Source organism: Crocodylus siamensis, chromosome 1 (assembly GCF_052110815.1).
Source record: "Crocodylus siamensis isolate JL-2025a chromosome 1, ASM5211081v1, whole genome shotgun sequence".
NCBI lineage: Eukaryota > Metazoa > Chordata > Crocodylia > Crocodylidae > Crocodylus > Crocodylus siamensis.
Genome location: NC_143395.1, coordinates 162690514 through 162713837, shown reverse-complemented (window position 1 = coordinate 162713837; position 23324 = coordinate 162690514). Strand labels below are relative to the sequence as shown.

The 23324-nt window shown below is 45.6% G+C and overlaps 1 protein-coding gene across 1 annotated transcript in view; it reads left to right on the top strand.

Annotated features, from left to right (window-relative positions):
* GALNT14 (polypeptide N-acetylgalactosaminyltransferase 14) overlaps positions 1-23324 on the top strand; it is a 213290-nt gene that overhangs the window by 95400 nt on the left and 94566 nt on the right. The window contains exon 2 of the mRNA XM_090047316.1: positions 812-981. Coding sequence (XP_089903442.1) covers positions 812-981 — 170 coding nt within the window. The remainder of the gene's footprint in view (positions 1-811; positions 982-23324) is intronic.

Below are 23324 nucleotides of genomic sequence, written 5' to 3'. Positions count from 1 at the left end.
CTGAAGTGTATGCCCCATTTTTGGCACAGAATCCCCCAAATCTAATGCCATTGTGAATAGTTTAAGGGAAACCTACTTTATCTGTTTTTCATCTTCTGTACGTCAGATGTTGGGCAATGCTTTGTGTGTGGGGATTTTCTATGCTTTGCTGATGGCTACCTGCATTTTGGGATTTGTGCATTGGTATGATGATATGACTTGCGTGCCTTTTCCTAGGCCCTGAAAGATGGTGCCTCCTACTAAGAATGGGAGCAAAGTTTGTGGTCTAGGCAGACATAGTCACAGAACTAGAATGGGATGGGCTGATTCTAGCATATTAGAAGAAGATGCTGTTGTGCCACCCAAGAGAGACTTCTAAATAGCAGCAGGGGAAGGAAAAAGCCTGTTATAAAACATTTTAAATAAGGAATGAAATAAAAACTTGATAAAATTGGGGCATGCCATTTTAAAGTGGAATCTTCTGAACTTTGTTTGAAATGAGTTATTGTCAATCTGAGTTGGCAGGTTCCCCCTTCATGTGACATTTTTAAATCAGGGAAACTGAAGAAACTGTGGGGTGCTTTGTTGGAAAATACAAAGTTTTCTAATGTTGTTGACTTCTAGCAGAAGGCCTAGCTCAACTACCATGAAAGTCAGTAAAGATCTTTGCTGTAAGTAGCAATGGGAGTTGGACTAGGCCTGTCATGGGCTGGGTCCTCATCTGAAAGCAATAAATGCAGCTTTATTGATGCGTATGGCTGATTAGTAAAGGGAAACTTCTATCCTTCCCCAGCCCTTCTGTTCTGACAGGGTTGACTGTTTGTGTGTGCAGGGTTCTGATGTGGACTGGGATGACCTCTGGGATCAGTTTGAAGAGAGAAGGTACCTGAGTGCCCGGAAATGGAAGGGTGGAGAGGACCCGTACCGACTCTACGCCTTTAACCAGCGGGAGAGTGAGAGGATTCCCAGTGACCGTGCCATCCGCGACACAAGACATTACAGGTTCTTGCCTCTTCCCCATCCCTTCTCCTCTGCTGGTCATGTCATGTTTCAGAGGCAGCCCTTGTTGCAAAGGGATGTAACTGGCCATTCCTTGGAGCATGTGCTTCAGTGAGTTTGAAACCTACACCAGTAGGATGTGAATGGGCCAAGGTTACAGCAGATTGTGCTGGGACTGGGAGCCTGTCTCAAGAGTACCTTTACATTGAGAGGCCCCAGTGACATAGAAGTTGCACTGATTTAAGCAGATTTTCCTTGCATGCCTTCCTAATACTACCCTACATTATTATGCAGTTTAAACAGCATCTATGCCTTTTGGTAACTCTGCATTTCACTTGGGCAGTGAAATGGGACTAGTTAGTTATCTTCCTGTTTAGTCATTTTCAATTCAAGTTATCTTGTACAAATAATCGCAGTGCCATGTTTGGCTTTACCTATAGATTTCTATCATCCTTGTATCAAGGGACTGCCAACGATGATGTCGATCGATTGCACTGAAATTTAAAATAGAGCAGTTTTAATGATTTCTGCATCACCAATACAGATGCGTAGAAAGCAGGAGTCGGGTCCTAAAAAAATCAGTTTAGCTCAAAATCATGAGATTTAGAAAAAAACAAGCAACCCCTCTTCCCCCCAACTAATTTTGGGGTGTTTTTTATTCCCCATCTAGTTGCTGAGTATTCAGGGAGCATTTAGGTAACATTCTCAGACTTCCCTCTGCAATCAAGAATGGATCCAGAGGGGGTACAGCAGTGCCGTCGCACCCTTTTGTGCTTGTGCGCTCCATGCACAGTGAGTTGTCAGAGCATGTCAGTGGAGCTCCTGCTGGGAGTTTGACATGTGCTCTGAGCCCAGGGGGTGATGCGCAGCCCCTAATTTTATTCAGCTCTGATACCATTGCTTCTTATCCCCTCTCCTCCTGAATTTGTGGAGGGGAAGTGTAGGAGGAGGGCAAGGAAGAGTGAACAAAAGCAGTCTCTGGAGCTGCTTGAAAGCAGAGACTTCAGGTGAACCCCACGCAGACCCAGCAAGAGCTCTGCTGACATATTGGTGAGGTCTGAGAGCTTACTAGCATCTAGAATCACAGTAAAGGGTTGCAGGGAGACCCTTTTTGGCTGTGTGACACATGCATAATGGACTCTCTTCACTATGTGTATGGCACACAGCTGAACAGGGTGTGGCTGTACCCACATCATCACAATCCTGGGTCCACTCATACTGCAAATCACATGACTCCAGGAACTTGGGGCTTTAAAAGAAGGGAAAACAGCATCAAAGCTGGCAACACTGATTTTACTTTAGCTTTCTGATGTTTGAGATTTCCTTCATTTTATTTAATATAAAGACAACCTACTTGTTAGGTGTAAACTATTCAGTGCCCATTTCATTAGGTTTCTTGAGTGCTTATGTGAAATTAGCATGCCAGATTCTCCAACAGATTTGTAAATATTAAGAGTGAGGGTCTGAATTTTTCTGGGATTATTTTTATTGGGATCAACCCTTCCAATTATGTTTGTCTAGTCTCATGCATTGCACTCAAACCCTAGTCACTTAAAATTTCACCTGGGCTGGATGCTATTGAATTCTTGTGAGATCCTAGAGGAAAAAAGTAATATTACTTTCCTGCAAGGCAGGCAGAATTTGAGAGAACAGGACCATGTGTGAGCATTAGGAAGAGAGGGAGAGAATACATGCCGCCTCTAAAATGGACATGGTCTCCTCCAGTTCTCAGGAATCTTGTGCTGAAACACAAAAATATGGCAACAAGCACAGCAGAATTGTTCCCTGTTTACTTGGATCACTTGGGAAATGGTGAAAATGGAGGAATGAGACAGGGGAATTTAAGAATTTATTGGGCTAGTTTTCCATCAGCCCAAGGAGAACATTGAATTAGAGCATCACAAAAATTTGCTGGCTGTATGCTCTGGAGGGCCTCTTGAGCTTCAGGTGGATCTGTGCCATTTGGGAAATCGTCTTTCATAATTATGGAGAAGTTTTACTTGTGGGTGATAGATTCCCCTAATGGTAGTTGTGGGAAGCTGACAGCCAGCAGCTGAGTGCTGTCAGCACTGAGAGATGATGAGAGGCTAGATGGGTAGTCTCAACTGTATCTAGGCAAAGGTTTCTGGCACATTCCTGTACAATAAATTCACTTCACTTTAGTCTGTATTTCCCTCTGTAGGGAAGGAAATGCTGCCCTATGTCCTGTGCATATGTTATGGCTGGCTTTTGTCATTTCAGTGAGCTTCACATAGCAATAATGGACTCTATTGCTTTCTCCTGTAGGAACAGTCATGGTAGGAAATCATACTGAGAGTCTTGCAATGCTTTTTCCCACAGCAGGTAGAAGGGGTGGCACTTTTACCTTGAAGAATAGCCCATGGAGTCAAGCTTGTGTCCTGGGAACCAACAATGTGTGCCATGTGCTCAAGAGGGAGGCTAGGAACATGCACAAGGCTCCATGACCTATACGAGCTTCCTCCTGGTGTCCTTCCAAAAGAGATACATTAGGGCTGTCTCATCCAGCAGAAGTCCTGAAACATCCTCACCACTACTAACTTTAATCTGTTTTTTCCTTGAACCCAGTCTAATGATGGAGGGTGATAATTGCCCTCTCCCTCTCCACAGAGACCTTCACTCTCCCATTTTTCCCCATGGGAGACTGAGACATGGGACTGAGGCAACTCCACCCTACATGTAGATGCAGGGGACACAGTCACCCCTTGAAAGGACAGTTATTTCAGATTCTGCCTTTCCTTTCAGTGCACTAGACAAACATTTGCTAATTAACTCAACTCCCCTGCTTTGTATGTGACTCACATCTGGGGAAATATAAGTGCAGAGAGACTGGCTGACTTGTCCCGGCCTGCTTAGCTGGTGAGAAGAGGAGCCAGAATTAGAAGTTAGGATCCCCCTTGATCCCAGCTCTGTGTTGTTTCATGCTGAGGAGGGAAGCTAATGGCATGTAGTGGTGCAGTGTATGACTTAAAGGGTTTCTGTAGCACTGGAAGAAGCAGCTGCTGCTTGTCAGTTTGGCAGCACAGTACAGATTCTGCACCTTTTCTTGGGCATCATCTTCTCAGGCCCTGGAGGGGCAGGGGCCTGGCCTGCCTTGGGAGGCTGGAGAAATCCTAACCATGTCTTCGCAGAGATGAGCAATAACTCTTTCCCTTGCGTTCCCCCTTCCTCCTTCTCTTGCCTCGATTCATTTGGTTTGAATTATAATGGGGCTTTGCTTGCTTTCCAAGGACATGGTGCAACCTTCAGCTCCTAATGGAGCTCAGAGCTTGACAGAATCCTCCACTTTATCAGCAGAAATAGATGAGCTTGGACTAGAGACTTTGGTCTGAAGCCAGGCCTGAATTTAAAATTCAGAGAGGTAGAGGAGGGATCTGCCCCAGCTCCATTAAGTTCCCATATTCAGATCCTATTGGTAGGCTCAAACCCAGCTCTGGTGCTAGAATCACACCGGTTCTTCTGCACAGTTGCTGTCTGTGATTTTTCACTCCTTTTGCCTAGTGAGGCCAGATGCTCTTTCCACCGGAGGGGAGTTGCCAGCCCTGATGGACGCCTGTTATAGCTGGGGAGAGTGTGAGCATGCTATTCTTGGGGAGAATGAATGCATGAGATATTAACCATCTGCTCTAATAAAAAAGCAAAACCAAGCTAAATGGACCCTTCCTCTATCCCCAGTTGTGGTCAGGATGAAATGACCTGGCAGCACCTTGTTCCCCGGTGCATGCCACTGTGCTGAGTGCTTTTAAAAGGGAACATCCTTATTAAGGAAGAAGCAAGGGCACAGCTCATGGGAGGGGCCAAAGCTAATTACATTTGTTTTCAATTTCCTTACCCCGGTAATTGGATTCTGATTTATTGAATATGTCTGAACAACGCTGCAGATGATGCACCATTAGCCAAGCATTAGAGCAGCCACCAAGGAAATGGGGCTGTCTTGAGATTCAAAAAAACATCTGGGGCAGGACAGCCTGTGGGTTGCAGAGGGGAGAAGGGGTTGGGAAAAAACACCATTTTAAAAGCCCTCCACGGAAGGCATATTTGTTCACTGCGCAGCTGTTTGGGGAGCTGCAGCAGAGACACTCTGGCACTCTGGTGCATTTTGCAAACAGACCTTGTTGCTACGTCTCATTGGATGGGGGCACTGGGGATGGTTTGTTTGATTTCCTAGTACAATGTGGTGGGTAAATGGGACCTGTCATGTCTGCCTTTTGCAACTGGGAGATTTTTGGCTGCTGATGGCCTGCACGGTGGAAAAGATTAAGGAGATAGGGGACTGGAAGGGGGCTAAACACTTTGGAAGCAATTGTCTTTTTTTGTGGCAGTGGGGGCTGAACCTGCACCAGTGCCAGACACTTTCCACAAGACAAGCATGGGAAACTGAAAAATATCTGTTGCCAATGACGGGTGAGCTACAAAGTGTTCAGTTTGTAGATGCGTCCAGAAAGCTGCATCTAAACCACCTTGGTCTACAAATAAGACTGGAAGCATCCTTCCTCAGGAGGTTTCCATTCCAGCCAGGCTGGAGATTCAAGGCTCGGTTCTTCTCCCAGTTCTTCTCCTACCCACACTGGTTTAAATCAAAGGTGATCCATCAAGTCCATGCTAGAGCACTCGGGTGTCACCTCAGAGGTGAGTCTAGTACTGTAGTACTTAGAGCAGGGGTGGGCAAAGTCCTGCCTGTGGGCTGGATCTGGCTCATGGTGGACTCCATGTCCCAATAGCTGTGATGGTGACACCTCCTGGCTGCTGCCACCGGACCCAGTCTCACTGCCTGTCTGCCCCGTACCCACTGCTGGGGATGGGACCCATGCAGTCAGGGTGCACAGCTAGGTGGTTGGGATGGGGCCACAGCTGGGAGCAAGATGGGTGGGTGAGGCCAGGGAGACCCCAGGACCTTGGGCTGGTGATGGCCAGGGCCAGGAAAGAGTGGGTTCTATGGACAGGGGCATACCAGGAGCGGATTGCAGCTCTGCCCTGGTCCACGCCCCATGCTGTCACTGTCCCACGGTCCTGGTCCTGGTCCTGGCCCTGGCCCTGGCCCTGGAGCAGCTCCTCACCTAGCTGTATGCCATGCCCATGTGGCTTCCAGGTGGTCTTCATGGAGACCCCGGGAGTATGGGGCCATGACAGCACTGGGCCAGGCTGGGCTGGGGCAGAGCCCTGGTTCGGCAGCCCCACACTGTCATGGCCTTGTTCTTCTGGGGTCTTTATGCAGACTGTGTGAGAGCTGCGTGGGAAGGTGCTGCTGGGAAATGAAGCCTAACTGCCTGCTGGATCCACCATTTTGCTAGGATTGCTAACACTCCCGGATTGCCTGGGAGTCTACCGGAATCGGCATTGATCTCCCAGTGACTACTGAAATCAATCTGGGAGATTTTAGTAGGATGTTTTAAGAAAATGAAATTAATGACATTACATCATGTTGGGGAAAAAATTCTCCCAGAATAGCTTCAGTCACATGTGGCAATCCTACATTTTGCCCACCCTTGACTTAAAGGCTCCTGCTAAGGTTGTGGCCCCTTATTGCTAGATGCAACACACACTGATGAAGAGGTCCTGTAGTTTCATAGTTAAAAGGGAACACAGTGACCCCTTTCCACTGCAACAAGAATTCCTCCCTGTTACTTGACTCACCTCAAGTCACCCTAGCTGGGACTTGAACCCAGATCTTCCTATATGGTCAGCAGATACTCTACCACACAACCACCACAGCTGGGGAGTCTTTCCTGTTGGCTGTAGCCTCTCATCAGGTGCCTGAGAGATTACATAGTGCCTGAGAGATTACAGGCTTTAGTTCATTTTTCTATGTGGTGACTAAAGCACAATGGAGTGTGTCTGTCTGCTCTTCTCACCCACAGGCTGTGGGAAAAGCACCCTTGTGTCCAGTAGGGCCACCTTATGTTGATTCAGCTGTCATTTTTTTAAGAGAGCTCAGGCTGTAACCCAAGGGCTGGCTAAGAGCTGCTATCCTTGCCTTCTCTAGATCATTGCTCACAGCAGACCCCCTACCCCCTGCCCTCGATTTTCAGTTCAGGTGAAGAGGCCTTCTCTGCTTCCCCCTTCCATCCCACTTCACTTGCTCTTCCAGCCATGCCCCTTCCTTTTGTCCATCTTCCTCTCCTTCTCTGCAGCTCCTTCAGCTGTGATTTGGCTTGTCAGGGCAAAATTATCAGCAGGTGATCCACAAAGGGAGCTAGCTGGGGCTGTGCTGGGAGGACCAGGAATGGGAGCAGTGCTTTTCACTGCCCTTGTCCACCTCTTTCCAAATCTAATGGGGCATCATTGCGTGTGCGGGGTCTGGTGCAGCTGGTTGAAGAGAGAAGAGGAGGAGCAAAGTTCATTCCTTGACTGACCCTGAACTTCCTTATAGCTTGGGATTATTTGGATCCCAGGTTCACATTTTAAAAGGGTTGGTGTTTCAAAGAACCCATCTAAAATAAGTTTTGGGTGAATTCCTCTCCAAGCCATTTCTCCCACTCATTTGTGATGGCTGTGGCTGGGTTTACAAATGAGCAGAGGACTGGAGCACCCAAGGACATGGGAGAACTTATTAACATTTTCCCTTGAAGTTTTTCCACTTCAACGTGATTATTTCTCCAGGATGGTTCCAGAAAATCTCCCTGCTTTCCCCCCAGTCTAGCTAAGCAGCTGGAATTGCCAGCAACCACCTAATATACAAAACCTGGCATGCTTTGAACAGCAGGCTCCTGCCAAAGGGTCAGAGAAGGGGCAAACAGTTAGGGGGGGGAAATGGCACTGACATCCAGTTGCTTAGCAATATTTGTTTTTTTCATCCTTGAAGCACAGCTGGTGAAACTGTATCAGACAATGACAAACCATAGTGCTATTGGAATTAGAGATGGAAAAGACCTATGAGGTCATCTCGTCTATCCCCTGCCAAGGCAGGATTGTTCCCAGTGCTGTGTTTTGCAATGATTCAGCCAGTGGGACTTTGACTGCTTCCCCAGGGAAAATATTACAGAGTCTGAGACCTCAGTTAGGTAATTTTTCCTGGTGATCAGCCTAAATTTTCCTTTGCCTAGTTATAGTTCCGGTGACTCTCATGTCCCCACCCCACAGTCGTCTTTCAGCCAACCCTTAAACATTACAAATGTCACATTCCCACAGAACAAAGGCACTTCCACTTGCTCCAAAGTTAGTAATTCCTCATTATTATAATATTGCAAGGCCAAATCTGCCTCTGTGAGTGGCTCATATCCATAGTACAGTGAAAATAATCTGGTGCATGACTTCTTTGTGCTCACTAGCTAGCTCACTGGAGGCTGTTATCAACTCATGGAGCTTTGGATAACCTTACTGTCACATCCCACCTGAGAAATCCCCACTCAGAAATGCAATAATAAAATGGGAACTAAGCTTACAGAGTGAGTCAGTTTGTGCATGAGGTGACTGGAGCTGAGGTTTATATACTACTGCCCAGTGGGTTGGAAAACTGTCAGCAATGGGATATACTGCCCAAAGCCATAAGAATTCTTAGTGATGGCTTCTGGGTTTCTTCCATCTGTAGCAGACACCTCCCAATGAGTTCAGACATTCCAGTATTCACGGTATTATTATTCCATATGCTAGTCATACTGACTTCCACCTTCAAAATGCTCCATTGGTTTTATGGGCATGCATACACTGCTGCTAGTCTCAGCTGGTGCTATGCTGGCTTTGAGTTTGTTCTTCCTGACAGTGGTAAAGCAGAGAGGAGGAAATGGGATGGGGGAGTACAGGAGAGGACAGACTCTGGAAGAAGGGGGATACTGTCCCTAAAGTGTTCTAGGTGTTGAAATATTCTCTCTCATTGTTTATATTGTGGCATAGAAAGGGGTTTCATCCGATGAAATTTTGTGCACTCCTCTTGCTTTTGCCACCCCAATTGTAATGTGAATTACAATTACAAAAACATTTAGTAGCCACTTTCTCATGAGCTGCAAGAACTAAGAGGTCAAGTCTGAAGTCCTCCAAAATCCTGTTGTAAGGCAAAACTGCACTTAATTTCTGCAGCACTTGCCATCCTAGGGGCTAAAATGCTTTACATGCACGCCTGGTTCTTTGGGTAGAAGCTTTGGGACTCAGTCACCCTTCATCGGGCATAGGGAGTCTCTGCTGGTCTGACACTCCAAGGAATCTTCCCTTGCCTGACAAAGGGTGACTGCACCCAAAAGCTTGCTAAGAACTTTTTCCCAACTACTCATTTGGTCTAATAAAAGATATCACATCTACTCAAAGAACCTGCCTATGTTCTTAGACCAACACAGCTACAACCAAAAACCCAATTACATGCATGCCTTGCAGTACTGTAACTGAGTGGGGGTGACCAGAGAAGCAGTCCCAGGTGCTGCCTTTGGGCAGGAGGAAGGGGTGCAAAAGTAGCTGCTGTCACAGTGGTGGCTAGTCATATCATCGCACTGTGTCTGCTGGTGCTGCGCTGTGCCTTGTTGCTACCCAGAGTGTGGAGTTGCTGTGACATGTCTCTGATGCCCTCCACAATAACCTCTATGTTTACTGCTAGAGATTATTGCTGGAGTGAGGAGTTGCTAAAGTTAAATGGAATTGAAGTGAGAAGTAAGTAGGTGATAAAGAGACTGACAGGATGGGAAGCTGAACTTCCCAATCACCTCCTCTGGCAGGGAATTCTTTGAAAGATCCACATCCAATTCAAATAAACCTCTCCCACCCCCCATGTAAACATATTGTTGTATTCCCTTTTGTGCAAGGTCTGAGTATCAGTGCAGGACCTTCTCACCTCTTATCCTCACCTCCTGCGCAGCACCACTTCATGACGCTTGGTAGGAGAGAATATTATGGGTGCATAATCTGTCCAGAACTGGTGGCTGTCCTTGCGGAGGCATGTACAGGCAAGTTTCCTGTTAGAGAGGAATTAGGGGTTAAATCTGTCACATCTCTTAGCAGCAGTCACAGTGGAGGAGTGACATCTTGAATTCTCAGGGACTAAAATTGATATCACTGCAGAGCTCACATAGCAGTGGAGCATGAGCACTAAGCAACACATTAGTATTATGACTTATCCTCTATGCAGCGAAAACCCAAAGTCCTGGGATTCCTTTTGGCTGCATGTTCATTATCACTGCCTGAACCAGCTCTTGTTGGACTAGTATAGAGACTCCCAGGACATGTGAATTCCTCTAAGGAAAAGGTACTGGAGTGGTGATCAGAAAGAATACACTTAAGTCCTGAGGAGTGCAGTACCTCCTCATGCCTTTGTTTGATACTCATGGTGCATGTAGAGAGAGAGAGAGAGAGAGAGAGAGAGAGAGAGAGAGAGAGAGTGTGTGTGTGTGGTGGACCCATCCATGGTTACATGCGGAGTGTGCATCTGTGTGGTTGCAGAGTTTACATATTTTGCATGTTTAGAATGTGCGCATTTGTAGACATGGCGGGTAACTGGTGGGTGTGCACAAAAGAATACAGTACATCATGCAAGCCTCTATGCACGGAAGGCTGGCGGGTTCAATTGTGGAGTGTCTGTGTATGTGCTTCGATCCTTTTTTGCTGCTCAATGGCATATTTTCTGCCAGAATTGAATTGGGCAGTGAATTGTATTCAAGCACTATTGGCGATTATATAATATCCCCACAGTAGCGAAAGTCATAGTGAGAGCAATTAAGTTTTGACAACATCCCCTTGCCTAAAAGTTCTTTCCTTTCTCACATCGGCTTGTCTTCCTCCAAACCTAGTTACTGTCTTGGAGTCTGCTAGACCAAACCTGCTTAGAAATGAATCAAAATGAGCACTATGCCCTGACAACTAGAAACAATCTCAACACTGCCGTATTTTGTACCACCAAAGGGATGTCTGCTTCATGTCTTTTCCTTGCCTGGCTACCTGAGAGCTCTTTTTAATGTTATCTCCTATGCCACAAAGGGATCCTTAGTGTCTGAAAAGTGACTGCAGCAGAAATAGTCCAATATCACTTTGCAGACACTTGTGTGTGTTCAGAGTCTCATGCCTGCTTCATTTTAGCAAGAGAAATATGTTTTTATTGCTTCTTTCAGCCATACAGAATCAGCATGTGGCTTTAAAACAGGGAGTTGCATAATATTCTAGCTCATCCATCTTGATGATTGGTACCTAAGGGCTATATACCAACAGGACTTAGGTGTCTGAAGAAGGGCTTGGACTGGACTTAGATATCTGAGACCAAATTGTTGATCATCAGAACTCCTGTTCAGCTGCCAACCCACCCTGTGGGTGACTAATGTTGATAAGTATCTTAAGTTTTTTACATTAAAGTTCTCCAGGTGACCAAAATAGGTGTTTTTTTTCACCTATCTCACCTGTGAGGTTTGCTATGATAGGGGTTTTCAGAGCATTGCTAACTTCAGACCTGCAGATGGGGCTCTGCGCAAAGTGCAGACACTGCTTCCTTCCAAAACACTGCGGGAGATGGGAGAACCATCACCTGCCTTTCTTTCAGTGTATTACTTGTGAGAGCACTTGCACAGGAAATGGGAGGCCTCCGTTAGATCCCCCTACAATCTGAGGAGATTGCAACTCGTGCCTTCCTTTGGCTGCCGGAGTGGGTGCACTGTCAACTCCTCCAACTGCAGTTGTTCCAATCTTCATAGGATCCTTAGCAGGGACCGTAGCCAGCATGTGGTATGCTAGCTAATGCTGAGGGGTGTCTGTGTATGTGTCTCTCCAATTTCACTGGGATAGGCAGACAGAACAGTGACCACTTAGGGCTTTTAGAGCTAATCAACAGGTCAGGTGGTGAGCTGTTTGAGAAGTTTGAAATGAGGTGGAGAGAGGCTATTGTTTTGCTAATTGGATGATAAAGACTGCTATTGCCCCCCCCCCCCACACACACACAGCTGGCTTGCTCACCTGTCAGTTTGCTGTATGATGAAGCAGGGAGGGAGACTGAAAAGCTCCATATCATCAACAGATGCATGCACCACACACCCCCACTTGCCTCAGTGTGCTAGTCTGGGCCTAAGGGCTGGCAACACTCCCACCCCTTGAGCAGCTGAAGCAGGGAGGGAGATTGAAAAGCTTTGTATTATCAATGGATGCATGCAGGGCACCCCCCACCCCTTGCCTCAGGGTGCTAGCCCAGGGCTGAGGGCTGGCAACACTCCCACCTCTTGACCTGTGAGTGGGGAATAGCCTGGGACCCTGCAGGCAGACGCCCCTAATCGGAGAGTCCTGCCTGGGCCCAGCCATGCCCCCCTCAGCTCAGCTTCCTGCAGAAGGGAGGGAGGGCTGCTCTAGCACCTTCCCCCCAGCTGCCCAGCTTCTAGCCTGAGCCATTGCAGGCATGTACCGGAGTCTCTTCAGTCCAGTGAGAATGTCTGTCCAATTTCAAACCAGTTCAGCCTAGCCAGGTTAGACTTCCCTGCAAAGATTGAATCAATTCAGGCTTAGGCTTTTTGAATGTCTGTCCCTAGCTTTAAAGATTCTTTGAGTCAGATAAAGACAGACAGAGAAAGCAGGACCAGGACACTCTACTTATGTTGGCTGGGCGCTTACCTGTGGAGGTGGAGTCCTGGGTTCAAGTCCTTGCTCTAAGTGTTGTTGATGTATTTTACATTAAGTAGTAACCTCCATCCCCAGAGTTTTCTACTCTCTATTTTGGGTGACCCTTTCTTCCACTCTTCATGCTTGCTTTTGTGAACCTCTTTCTGGGGTGCATAACTCACCCCATGTGCTGTGCAGGAAGCTTAGGCACCTTTCTCATAGTTGTGAGTTCTACAATGAGGATGGCCTGAAAGTTAGGTGCTGCAGCACACCTAAGGCTGCAGCTAGGCACCCTTTCTGGATCTGGGCCTAAACTCTAGCTGCAGAGGTGAATTCTACCCTTAATCTGTGAGGCTGCCTGGGTGAAGCTGAGGGTAGATTTTGAAGATTATAGGATTGTGCAGGTGTATTTGAAGTCAAAAGGCCAGAATGTAGCCTGCAGAATTCTTATAACCAGTGGTGACACATGAGACAGCAAAAACCTTCCTGGTTCCTATGTGGGGTTGGCAAGGCTACCAATTAGATGAATCCCTGTACATTTCAGAGAAGAACTGTGCTTTAAAGCTGTTTGTATTTTTCTTGTGGATGACCCTAGAGGTTTTAATCTTTCTATTTTTGTTAATTCAGTGTCTTTTGAGAGTGGACAGACTCCCAAGGGCCTGCCTTAGCTTAGCTCATACTCTTTTCCTACTCATACAGAGTGCTACACTAGATCCTTAGTTGCCTGGACTCTCAATTATGTGAATGCAAACTTTGTTTTATGGACTTGTAACTGTTAGTGTTGTATGACAACCTGTTTTCTATTTAAGCTTTGCATATGGTGGGGGCCAGGAAACTGTGCTGCAAATCAAGATTAAAGGGGACTGGCAGAGATATATGTATAAGGAGGACAGTGACAGGTGCATAACAGAACAGCAACAGATGTTTCATATCAGGATTTAGGAGCATTGGCAAGGCTTACATGTGGCTTGAGATGAGGTGTGCTACCATAGCTATATTCTGGGAGGTTGTACTTGCCTCAAGCCAGTGAGTTGTTCTCTTTACTGAGCTCTTTCACCCACTCGTGTGACCAGATCCTGTGGTGCCCACTTAAGCAAACTCCCATTGACATCACTGGGGCCATTCTTGTAAATTCATTGCACTCTGGAACAGTGAGTATTGTGTAATTAGGCTCACAGCCTGTGCCATGTGATGCTTAGGCTACTGGATGTAATGGATTTTGGATCCCTCTTTGCTTCCATATTTTAGTATTAGCTGCCAATCCCTATGCACCAGAGCCAGTAGTATCCAACTGAGATTGTTGTGTCCCCTGCTCTGGGGTTCTGGCTGTTAGCATATTCTCTGGGCAAATTCAGGAGACTGATTTCATTCCAAAATAAGATTTGTTATATTTGGGCCACGTCCTGTATGTCACTTGGGCTCTCTTGCCAAAGAAGATATTTGCTGGCAGGAAGATCTGAGGCTGGATTAGCTGTGTCAGACAGGAGAGCTAGACTTCTCTTCTCCTCAGCCTCAGCTTCCTACAACTTACAGATGACCTGAAAGGAAAGAGCAAAATGTGACCTTTCCAAGAGGCATTTGTGAAAAGGCAACAGTTGGGAATTCATTCAAGATGCAAATATCTTCAGTGGGAAATGGCTTAATCACTTATTTCTCCTGGTTCCTCCTGTCTCTGGAGCTTAGCACCTGACACCTAATTTTCCCTGTGACCTTCTCAAACTGGGCTCTCTGGGGATTGGAGTATGTGAACAATCCATCAAACCAAGTGGTGATAAAAGCCAGGTGTGAACTGCTGCCTCAGAGGAGCAGAGCAGGGCCTGAGCTCTGAGAACCCTGTGTTGTTGCTATATGATTTTGCTTGAAAAAAATTGTGCTTGCGCCAGAATCTGGTAGATAATGATGAGAGAGGACTCTGGAGAAATGGACTCTGCCAATATGAAATGCTTTGTGTTTTGATGATAAATTGGGACCAAACAAAATGAATGATGTTCTGTTTCTCCAGTTCATCACTTGGTGGCTTAAAACTAAAGTAGAGTTTCTTAAACTTCTTTCATAGGATTTAAAACAGCTTAATAGAGATGTTCTCCCCTTGGTGCCTTTTATACGCAGTCAAATACCAGACCTTTGGAAACCTCTGTGATTAACTTCATGGTAAAGAAACATTGGGAAAGGATCTTATAATAGATTTAAATTATTTAAATACCACTCTGCAGGTGAAAACAGGTCAGAGAGTCAATGCGACTAACCAGCTGTCTGCAGACCACTGGCAGTTTGTGAAACAAGGATCTAACAAGTTTGCATCTATGGGGTATCCCATATCACCTTGGGATTGGTCATTGTCCATTCTTATGCCAGTGACTTTATAATAGAGATGTTAATCCCTCCAGGTGGAATTCAGACCGTGGTTACATAACGTAGCCAGGTCAGCAAGCCAGAGGAATCTAGCCATTTCTTTTCTTGTTGTGAAGCAGTGCTGCACAACATTGGTATGTGCAAGAACACTTGCAGTGTGTTGCCCTGGAGGTGGTAGTGTTTCTGTTTGGGGCAAGTAAGAACCTCCTCCTTCTCTATCATGTCTAAGGTCTTTGTGGATCCATCTGGCAGAAAGGTGCTACATCAGCACTCCAAGTGAAAATTAAAGGTGGGCAATTTGCCTCAGATTGAAACAACTGCTAAATAACCGAGGTTTAGCTTCCATTTACCTTGGGATAGGGAGGACACATGAACTGGTGACTGAAGATCAGCTGATGTACAGTAAGGTCTTTCCCTTTCCCTCCAACTACCCCACAACCCTTAACTTGGTATAATTTGTTTGTCTGCTCATACCCTGGTGTTGGAAGGGACCTCTTGTGTCATCAGATCTATTCCCTCTGCTGTCACAAGAACCTATTTCATATAATCTTTATAACAGATTTACCAAGTTATAAAAGTAGTTAGCTTTTTTGCTGCCCCCTCTCCTCTCCTCCTGCTGGAAGGCTGCTCCAGAACTCTAATGGTTAGAAACCTTGTGATTTTCAGCCTGTATGTTTATTCATGGTCAGTTTATCCCCACTTGTTCTTACAGCGACAGTGTCCTTCTTGTCCCCTTGGGTGAATCCAAGTTGCTTGTGAGTATAGGCAAGCCAAGATCCATGCGCTAAATCTGGGGGAGGCTCTGCTCAGGACCTTGCAACTAAGCACCATGTTTAGTTCTGAATAAACATGACTTGCTCTGTGGCTGAGCATCAGAGTTGCATTTCAGCAGAACTTCATCTTGAGTTTAAGGGTAAAGTTTGAACTTGAAACTTAAAGTGAAAGCTAGAGCATGCACATCTATGGCCCAGACCCAGAGAAACTGTTTGCATGAGCTGCTGAGAACTTGAGTTACTGAGCTCACCTGTGTGTACTTGGGAGTCTGTGTTACAGATTGGTTAATAGCTAAACAAACCAGTCAGAGATGCATAGCCTCCCCCCAGTATTAATCATAAATAAATACCAGCTTCTGCTGCAGAAACTGCTGAGCCCTCAAGAACTTCTGTGTGTCACTGTTGGCCCAGACCCATTTCTAATGCAGTATTTTGCAACAGTCGGCATAATTTACAAACCTTGCTCATAGTGCACATGATTTGTAACATTGCTCTCCCAGCTGTTTACATTTGTGTAACAGGCTTTGAAGTTGCTTGTGTAGATGTCCTTGCAGCGCTTGTTTTACTCATCTCTTTCCTGTTTTCCAGACACTATAGGCCTCCCTATCATCTATGTAGGTGTAAATCAAGAGAAACGCCAATGAAATTAAACTGCACTAAACTGTAAATTGGATTAAATGAGAGAAGGAATAAGCCTGCATCAGAGCAAAATGCCTTTGAGAAAGCTGTGATCTGCCCTGCATACCAAATTTCTCTCTCACTGTTGTTTATGTGTAATACAGTAGTCTGTATTGAGATCAGGGCTCCATTGTGCTCTGTGGTATACTTATACAGAATAGGCATTCAACCCTGCCCCAATGAGCTTGCAATCTAAACAGACACAAAATGGGAGGAATGGGAGCACCATTTTACAATAGGGACCAGTTTCAGACAGAATAAAGTTGCTTGCTCTGGATTAATACAGGAAAGGTGTGGCGGAGCCTAGAACTGATGCTCTGTCCAGTACTTTACCTACCAGAGCATCTTTCCAGCCCCTTTCTCTTGTGAACCATTCTCCACTTCCAAGGTCCACCCCAGACTTAGACAGCTGACTGGACTAATATGGGTAAGGCACGCTGGTGTCTGTTGCTAACTTCATATTCAGCCTCCTTTGTTTCCCCTGCCTGATGACCACTCACAGCTCAATCAATTGGGGAGACCTTTGTCAGAAGTCTGCAGAAAAGCTTCAACTCGTATCTTTGGATTTATAGTGAAACACTTAATAGCTCTGCTATAGCACCCTCAACCAGTCTCACCCTAGTGTACCTCAGGTGATCTGAGGGCCAGATGGGATGCACCTGAGGGTACTGAAGGGATTGACTAAGGTAAATTTGGAGTCATTTGTTAACTTTTTTGAGAACTTGTAGAGTTTGGGTGAGGTCCCAGGCAACTGGAAAAGGGCAAATATAGTGCCCATCTTTAAAGGGAAGAAGGAGGATCCAAGGAGCTACAGACCAGTCCACCTGACATCTATACCTGAAAAGGTCACGGAGCATTGTGAAGCATGTAGAGGAGAACAAGGTGATCAGCACCAGTCAGCATGGATTTACCAAGTGCAAGTCATGCCTGATCAATTTGATTGCCTTCTATAATAAAGTGACAGGATCTGTGAATTAAGGGAGAGCAGTAAATGTGGTATACCTTGACTTTAGCAAGGCTTTTGACACTGTCTTCTATGACATGCCCATTAACAAGCTAAGGAAATACAGCCTAACCGAAAGTACTGTATGGAAGATGCTTAACTGGTTGGATCATTTTATTAAGCGCGTAGTCCTCAATGTCCAGTTGGAAGATGGTATCAGGTAGGATTTCCCAAGTGTCTGTCCTGGGTCCGGTATTGTTCAACATTTTCATTAATGATTTAGATGATGGGATTGAATGCATGCTTAGCAAATTTGTGAGTGACACTAAATTGGGTGGGACTAAGATCCAGAATGACCTGGATAGACTGGATAAATGCTCTGCAGTCAATGAGATGACATTCAACAAAGACAAGTACAAGGTCCTGCTCTTGGGATGGAATAACTATATGCACAAAACCAGACTGGGAAATGACTGGGTAGGCTGCAGTAAGGGTTAAAGAAGGCTATAATCTGAATATGAGCCAATAATGTGCTCTTGCAAAAAAACCTACAAAACCTATAGCATCCTGGGCTGTATTAGGAGGAGTATCGCTTGCAAATCAAGGGAAGAGATATTTCTACTTTGTTCAGCACTGATGAGGCCTGTGTCCACTTTTGAGATGCACACTTCAAGAAAGACATGGGCAGTTTGGAAAGAGTCCAGTGGAGAGCAACAAAAATGATCAGGGACCTGGGAGATGAGACTTGTGAGGAAAGGCTGAAAGAACTAGCGTTATTTAGCCTGGAGAAGACAAAACTGAGGAGAGATTTGATAACAGCCTTCAATTACCTGAAAGGTGATTATAGACAGGATGGAGTGGGCTTTTCTCTGTCGCTTCAGGGAGCAGGACTAGGAGTGATGACCTCAATCTGCCAGAGGGAAAATTTAGGCCGGAGATTAGGAGGAATTTTCTGTCTATGAGGGTGGTCAGGCGTTGGAACCTCAAAGCTGTGGAATCTCCATCCTTGTAAACTGTCAGAAGCAGGTTAGACAGACACTTGGTTGAGGTGGTTTAGTCAAGGGTGAGCCTGCCTTGAGCAGGGCGCTGGACTAGATGACTGTGATGTACCTTCCGGCCCTATTTTCCTATGATCCTATGATTCTTGCCCCAGTTTACTTTTATGTAGTTCTGAGGAGCCTTGAACTCAGGGTTTATTCTGTGGCTAGCTGACCCCAAATCCAGCCCTTCAGACTTTAACCCTTCTGAGTATTTTTACCTTTACCCTGGAATTGGCCATGCATTGTCACCCTATGGAACTTGTCATTTTGCCAGCAGCAATTCTGTGTCTTAGCACTATCTGGTAGCACTATTGTGTAAGCACAGGGCAATTCTCACTGGGGGAGGACTTGGGAAATCTTGAATTATTTGTCCACTCTCCTTTCAGGGCAATTGTGAATGAAAATCATTACCCACTGCTGGCTGCTGCATGGTCAATGTGAAAGTAGTTGGTGGTTTAGCCCGCTTCTCAGTGGAACAGGTGTTCACATCACAAAAGCAGACCTATAACCCCTACTTTTCATGGAAGCTAAGGAGCAAAGAAATTGACCTCCCTTGTTATTCTAAACCTGCTAGGCCTAGGTTGAGGCATCTGGCATAACAGCAGACATAACCTGCATAACTTGGCATAACCTCATATGCCTGCATCCTTTCTGCATCTAAATACAAGATTACAATAGTTTCTGCACCTTTCACTAGCTCTAAACTTACTTAGTCTCACGAGACAGATACTGAACTGATTCTGTGCTTTCCTTTCTACAGTCCATCTTAAGCCAATACATGCAGTCACCTCACTGTGGTATTTGCCTGAAATACTTGTAAAGGGCCGAGTAGGTACGCCTTCCAGTGGAAACTTATCAAGGAAGGTGTCAACAGGCTGAAGCCATTTCAGAATACAGCTTGTCAAAACTGAAAGCCTTAGAGGCCAAGCAGTCAAAGAAAACACAGAGCCTTCCACTCACTCCAATGGGGTGAATTATTTGAGTCATTTCATTGGAGAGTTTGGTATTTCAGATTCAGGGCTGTCAAATGACGTTCACTCTCCTGAGGCCCTTGCCCTCCAGCAAATTCCAGCTTTACTTCAAGGTTTTTGTCTGAATAAGAAAGGGAGATTAATTCTCCTACTTTGTGCATAAGGGGGAAAATTGTGAAGAAGCAGAGAGCACATTTGAAAGCAGTGTAAGTCAAGAAACTCAGGGGAAAATCAGCTGCTAAGCCTTCCAGTATTGTTCTCTGAGGAAAGCCATGTCTTGCTTTGATCCAGTCTCACTCTTGAGGCAGGGTGTGGAAATCTGGGGTCTGGAGCCCAAATTCCCTAAATTTTAGGATAAGAGGAGATGCAAAGTCTGAGGGACACAATGAGAATCCTGTGCAGATAGGCCATATTCTTCTCTTGTGCACTAGCATAGATGCTAACATAAATGTGGCTAGCCAACTCCAGATTGGCTTCAGGAGGAGGTATCTCATTTTCTGTCAGTGTCAGTTAGGAAGCAACTGGCCCATAGTCTGGTGTGATTTCCTGAATGACTTGGTTGGAATATAACAGGGGGCAGGGGTCATGAACATCTCACTCTGCCTTTCCTAACTAAATAATTGAGAGGGGGTCTTGGCTAAATTCTGGCTGGTTACAATCCTCGGGACAAGGTGGGTGGTGGGTGCAGAGAGGAGTGTCTGTTACAGAACCACTGGGATAAAATAAGAGCTTCCAAACCTCATTCCGTGTTTGAACCACGCTTAAAAGCTTTTCCTTCCCCTGAGTCATGAGAAGGTTTTCTCAACTTTAAACAAATCCGGTTTTCTTACAGTTTTCTCTTGGGAGAACCACCACGGGCTGTTTACTGTTGGTTTTCCACAACCTGACATTCTGTTCTCACAAGTTTTATAGGTTCAGTTTCTATGCAGAATATCTGGCTTTCTGCTGAATGCTTATCGCAGCTGAACCCAGCAGAATCCTGAGGCTGACTTATTATTGTTCCTCTGTCTCCTCACAGCTAATATTTAAAATATATGTATTTTTTTTAGTTTTTAACATACACAGTATAGAAAATATGCAGTTAAAGAAAGGTCATTGCACTGCTGTAAAAATGTAAGGATAGATTCTGCTCTCATTTATACTAGAGTAAATCAGGAGGTTCTCCAGTGATGTAGTGGAGTTAGATTGGAGTAAACCCAGAGTGAATGAGTTGCAGTATTAAGATGAGAGGTGAGTCTAAGCATAGAACTGGATGCTTTTGGCCCTTGGATTTAAATTTCTGCCTTGGTCCCTTGCAGTTGTTAAAAGACATCATGAGCTGTGGTCACTATTCAAGGATGTAGACGGTAAGCTCATTTGCACCAGCATATACCCAGGGTAGCTTCAGTGACCTCAAGTGAAGGTTGTTCACATTTACATTACTATAACAGGCATCAGAATCTGACCCCAGCCATCCCAATCTTGTTGAAAACTATCTAGTTCCCCTCTAAACTTCCCTGTAATACAGGGGTGGGCAAAATATGGTCTGTGGGCTGGGTCTGGCCCTCCAGGCCATTCTATCTGGCCCATGGAGCCCCTAAAAAATTAGAAAATATTTATCTGGTCTTGGCTACCTGCCAAAGATGACAGGAGCCAGGGGCAGTAGGAGCCAGGGGGAGCCACAGCAGGACATAGCAACCCAGCCGCAACCCACCCCCAACCATTTCCCTGATTTCCTGCCAGCACTGCTCCTACACCACATGCCTCCAAGCTGCATCACTGGACTGCAGGAGCACAGGGCCCACATCGGTACCCTGTGGGGGGGAGGGGAAGGGGACGGTGTGTATTGTGTGTGTAGACATCCGTAGGGTGAGCCCCAGACATACACCCCACCATACACATGCACCCACACACATATGTACACACTTTTACACACCCCAGCCACCCCCACATACAGCCTCCCACAAGCCCCATACCCACCCACACCCCACATATTCACATACACCCACATGCTCCCTCATCCCACATCTATCCACCCCCCATAGACACAGTCACACCCTCTCCCACACCCTATATACCCACATACCCACGGCCCCCCACACATCTATACGTACCCCTTCACAATATACAAGAGTAAGGCTTTATTTTAAGCTATTATATACAATCACCTCTATGTACAGTATACATGTGAACCAGGACAAAAATATTTTTTGAAATTAAATTACTGAATGTTTTAGATGTTTGCTTTTCAGAATATTATTTGGTATTTTTCTGGTTCTAAGATGGCAAAACTGCTTGCTGAAAGGAATACTTCTGGGGGCAAGGAAAAGGACTTCTGGTGGCAAAGCTCAGGGGTTAGGAGGTAGGACTTCCAGTCACAAGATGGTGACCAGGGGGCGGGGCACCTGTCAAGTGGTGGGGCTACCCATGCGGCCCTTGACAGCTTGCCAAAATTCAGTAAGTAGCCCTGTGCCTGAAATAATTGCCTGCCCCTGCTGTAATATGCTCTGTATTTTTGTCATGGCTATAGCTCTTTGAAATACCTGATGCTTAACGGTGCTTAAAACCAAATTCTGTTCATGTGACCAACTGAAGAGGTACTTGTAGGGGGTATTATTAAATTCCACATAACAGACAGGCGTACCCATTGTGCATGACACAATATTGGGGAAAACACTTACAGGGAAAGTGCTGAATTCATGGACTGCTAATTTGTCTGGAAACTTACGTTTGATGGCAGGTGAAGCAAATGGCTGGGTATTGGCTACATGGCTAGAAAGTACTGTCTTCTCATATCTCTATACAACATTTGACCATTGTGTTACTTTGTGAGGTCTTTCATTGTGCATATTCCTTCAAGCAACAGGCATTGTAGCAGGTATTGCATGAGTCTATGTAATGCAGTCACAGATGGTTGAACCAGGAGTATAGGGCCACTTCTTCATTAGTTCCTTGGAACATCTGACTCCGTTACATAGGTGGTTGAGACATCGCTGTATTTGCCATGGTTTATCGGCCCTTGGTAAACACTTGCCCACTGAAATGGCCATTTTTCCACTGCCAGATATTTTCTTCAGCCTGTCATTCCACATCAGTAGTTGTGTCTCCTTGGGTGTGGCATCAAAAGGTTGGGTGCTGGTGAGGAAGCTCCTGTGTGACTTCAAACATTTGTGTGCTGCGGGATGGTCATATAGCAGCTGTCTTGTACCTTCAGTTTGTCTCAGTTGTCTTATCCTGCTGGCTACTGCTCTTCTCATGTCAGGCAAAGTAATCCCAGACAGCGGATACATGCCATTTAGGCTGGTAGGCTTCAGACATCCTGTGATACATTGGTAGCTACCGTTCAAAATGGGTCCAGGTGCTTAGCATGTACAAATCTCTTCCATATAGGGCATGCATGTCCAGCAGAGGAAAAGCTAAGATCCAGAGCAGTGATTCGGATGGTTGAGAGGCTAGCTCCCCATTTTGAGTTGGTGAGCTTATATAGAATGTTGTTACAAGTGCTCACCTTTGCTTTTGTCTTCATGATGTGTTTTTTGCATAAGAGGTTCGATTGAGGGTGACTCCAAGGTAAACTAGTTTTGGACAGTGGGATAGTGGGGTCCCAGGCCATGTAAAATTGAGCTGGTGGTTGGCCTTGTGTTTTTTTCAGATGGAAGGCACATAACAGAAGTGTTCACATCCTGACCCCTGTGAAGTAATGCCTAGTAATACTTGTGAATTCTGCTAATACTCCAAACCATGAATTGGAAAGTATCATGATCTTGCCAATGAGTTGTGTCATTTGGGACACCCATGGTCCAAACTGTTCTGAGACCATTTCAGAGGTGCCTCAACTTTTTGATACAGGCTGGAGATCCAGGGTTCCAGGAAACATGAAGAGAAATGTGCACTTTTATCTTCCTGTTTCAAGTATTTTCATTTTGATTATAGTAAAAAGGAGAAGAAATATATTGGGGGTGGCGGTGGCTAAGAGGGCATAAAGTGAGAAAGGTAGGTACCGCAAAGGGTTGGATTGGCATTTGCCCTGACCAAGTAATGAAGAGGGTGAAAGGAGCACGTCTCTTCTTAGGTGGCTGCACAATTACCTATCACACAGCCT